The sequence below is a fragment of the Atta cephalotes genome (assembly GCF_000143395.1).
Source record: "Atta cephalotes unplaced genomic scaffold scaffold01180, whole genome shotgun sequence".
Lineage (NCBI taxonomy): Eukaryota > Metazoa > Arthropoda > Insecta > Hymenoptera > Formicidae > Atta > Atta cephalotes.
In genome coordinates, this window is record NW_012131244.1 from 1 (window position 1) to 3,172 (window position 3,172).

At 35.2% G+C, this 3,172-nt stretch overlaps 1 protein-coding gene across 1 annotated transcript; it reads right to left on the reverse strand.

Moving 5' to 3' along the window:
- Positions 1 to 696: 696 nt before the first annotated feature.
- On the reverse strand, positions 697 to 2,973 carry LOC105625373 (myotubularin-related protein 3-like; the record flags this gene model as incomplete). The annotated part of the gene is made up of 7 exons (XM_012206707.1): positions 697 to 1,039; positions 1,265 to 1,449; positions 1,552 to 1,653; positions 1,798 to 2,086; positions 2,165 to 2,398; positions 2,463 to 2,713; positions 2,809 to 2,973. Coding segments are annotated over 7 exons (1,569 nt in total), but the record flags the coding sequence as incomplete, so codon positions are not given.
- Between the last annotated feature and the right edge of the window lie 199 nt (positions 2,974 to 3,172).

A 3,172-nucleotide genomic window follows, 5' to 3' on the forward strand; every position in this document is an offset into this window, starting at 1 on the left:
TTGTGTGTGTGTGTGTGTGTGTGTGTGTGTGTGTGTGTGTGTGTGTGTGACATAATTTATTAATGAAAGGGATCGATATGGAAAATAAAATATAGGTATTGGATATTTGTGAATCTGATTGATATAAGACGCTTGCAATGAGATAATGACATTTAATATCCCAATTCTTATACATCGACGTTGATATAAGAAATATGATTTTATTCGTTTCGCTCGATCCGATTGCTAATTAGCAAATAACCGCTCTTCTCGTGATCAATTGACAATTAATCAGCACTTCGCTTGATAGTGTAGTCGTCTACAAAGTTAGATGTCGATCACAGCCTATCTGAGACTTTGCCACTCATCATCCTCTCGTCATATTAGCATAAAGATACTTAGATAAACTCGGAAGATTCCCTTCTATTTCTTATAAAAGAAATAGAATCTTATTCTCTGGGAATTTTAGTCTCGAGTTATTCTCAAAATATATACACTTCGTATACTGATTATGTCATTTCTTCTCCATATCAGCTATACACTTGTTCGTACAAATTATTAATCTAGCAATAAATATATTAGATCGCTTAGAACAAGTTAGATGCATAGTCCATGTGCCATATGTATGCAATATAAATGATGAATACGACAAGCGCATCGTACAGATTAATCACATTTCTTCATGTTATTTTTCTGCTCGATTTTTACTCTTCTTTTTTAGTTTACTGTGGCTGCCGCGATAGATGGTTGCGTTTTCTGATGTGTTGCCTGCAATAAGTTGTCACAGCAGGAATCCTTTGTTGTAGTGGGTAGTAATTTCCTCGATCTTTGACATGAAACCGGTTGTTGTAAAGTCGCTGTTTCGAAAGAATCTGCCTCATTTTCTGTTTTGATATTTTGTTGTCGGGTGTTGCACTGACAGGAACTTGTATGATGATGATGATGATGATGCAGCCGTGCGTAGCAGTCGCTACATACTCTTACAGGATTGTAGAGCTGTTCGCTAGGTAAGGGAGTAGAATTCTCGGAACAATCGGCGCAGAAAATCTTTCCACAACATCTATGTACAAAAATAAGTTCAAGAATTACATAATTTAAAAAATAATATACTATTTTAAATACTTAATCATTTTAAATACCAAAAAATCGTATTTGATATTTTAAAAAACATATTTTCTTTATTATAGACATATAAATATAGACATTTTTTATTATTGCTTTCTTTTCAATACATACATACGTATGTTTATTGTTACCAGTGTCTACTGTTTTGCAAAATGCATACCTGCAGTGATGTTTACGTCTACCAAGCCAGAATTCCGTGTTACATCCCATACATCGAGTCACGGCATGATCGGGCACCCATAAAGTAGGCGCGGGACCTAATTCCTCTACAGCTTCCCAGGACATATCCGACGGTAATGATTCCCCATGTTCACCGGCGCTACCCACCGAATCAGGTAATGAACCCTGTAAGTCATCACATATTTTTTTTATTATATTATTGTATGCACATTTATTATATTATTGTAGACACATAAAAAGAATTATCAGCTAAAGAACTCTACTTACGATGTCATCTATACGATCGATATCTGCATTATGATTGCAAACTTGTTTGATTAGTGCCAGTCTTGTTGTATGCAATTCCTTTCTCAAGGCTTCCTCCTTGAGCTAAAAAAGTAATTAAAAGTTAAATAATTATTTTAAAAATTATTTTAAAAAAATAGGATTATCTGTTCTATGTATAATATATTGTCAGACACTTTCAAAGAATATTTCGAAAGTGTGTGAAATAACATTTGCTGCTTAAGATACCTTATGCTCTACGATAATTTGTTGGACTCGCATTTGAACGTCACAACATATAACAGGAAGACCGTCAACATCGTCCAACCAGTCAGGATTATCTAGCATAACATCTTGATGGGTTGGAGAAGCTGGACATATGCTACTCGGAGTTCTTGATATCAATGGAGCGCTAGTATCACTCATGTCACTACCCTCATTATGATTACGATTGCACGAAGAACAAACAACTTGTGCAGTAGTAGTGCCGGTTTCAATCCATGGTGAAATAATATCGCGCGATGAATTTATTTGTTGCCTATAAATTTTAACAAATTTTGCAATTGTTTAAAGATTCATTTGAACATTGTTGAAATATAAAAAAATATGTATTTACGCTTCCTTCTCTTCATTCATCACTGGAACAACAGAATCATTGTTGGGTATCAAAGTATCAGTGGAACTATCTACCGAAGGATTGGCAGGCGAATCATTGGATATTTGATTAATGATATCTTGTTTTGTCCTGATTTCAGTCTCTGATAAATTTTCGTTCACAATTTCGTTCTTATTATCGTATTTTACATTCTTTTTATCCATCTCAGTCTCGAGTGCTAGAGAATCAAATTTCCTGCAACGAAAAAAATTTACGAATATGTTCACTTATCGCACAAATTTATCATTTAATAACATACTTTTCCATAGAAATACTCGGATCGCTGCGTCTTCTGTGCAGATGCGTCGCATGATCAGGAGCATGCATAAGATCGCCGTATGATCTCGTCTTCGTCATTTGCCCCTGTGGCTCCTCATTCTCCCCACCTTCAATGTCTATTACTGTCATTCTTTGTTTATCATCTCTCATACCAAGCGACGATTCCATAGAGCCTAGATACACTTCAGACCATAGAACAAGATCGCGTACATTACAACTCGGCCATAATACCTAAAATAACATAAACAATAATATAAAAATCAGTATTAAAATATCTGTTGTCATTGTGTGGAATTATATCAATCATGTGATATTTTACGACGTACTTGATTCTTTAACGGCGAATATAGATGATTTACGAACGCAGTCGAATTGAGAAAACGCCAAACTGAAAACGTACGCTCGCGTAGTCTCAATTGTAGCCTCTCTTGCCTGGTATTACACAGGAATGTACCGAACAATTGCGAGTAGGTATGTTGAGCCAATTTTACCTGAAATAAGAATGTTATATTTAATAGAAATATTAAGGGAATATTACACTTAGAAATAATATTAGAATAATTTCTTTGATAATATATTTTCTCTTATGTGTGTGTGTGTGTGTGTGTGTGTGTGTGTGTGTGTGTGTGTGTGTGTGTGTGTGTGTGTGTGTGTGTGTGTGTGTGTGTGTGTGTGTGTGTGTGTGTGTGT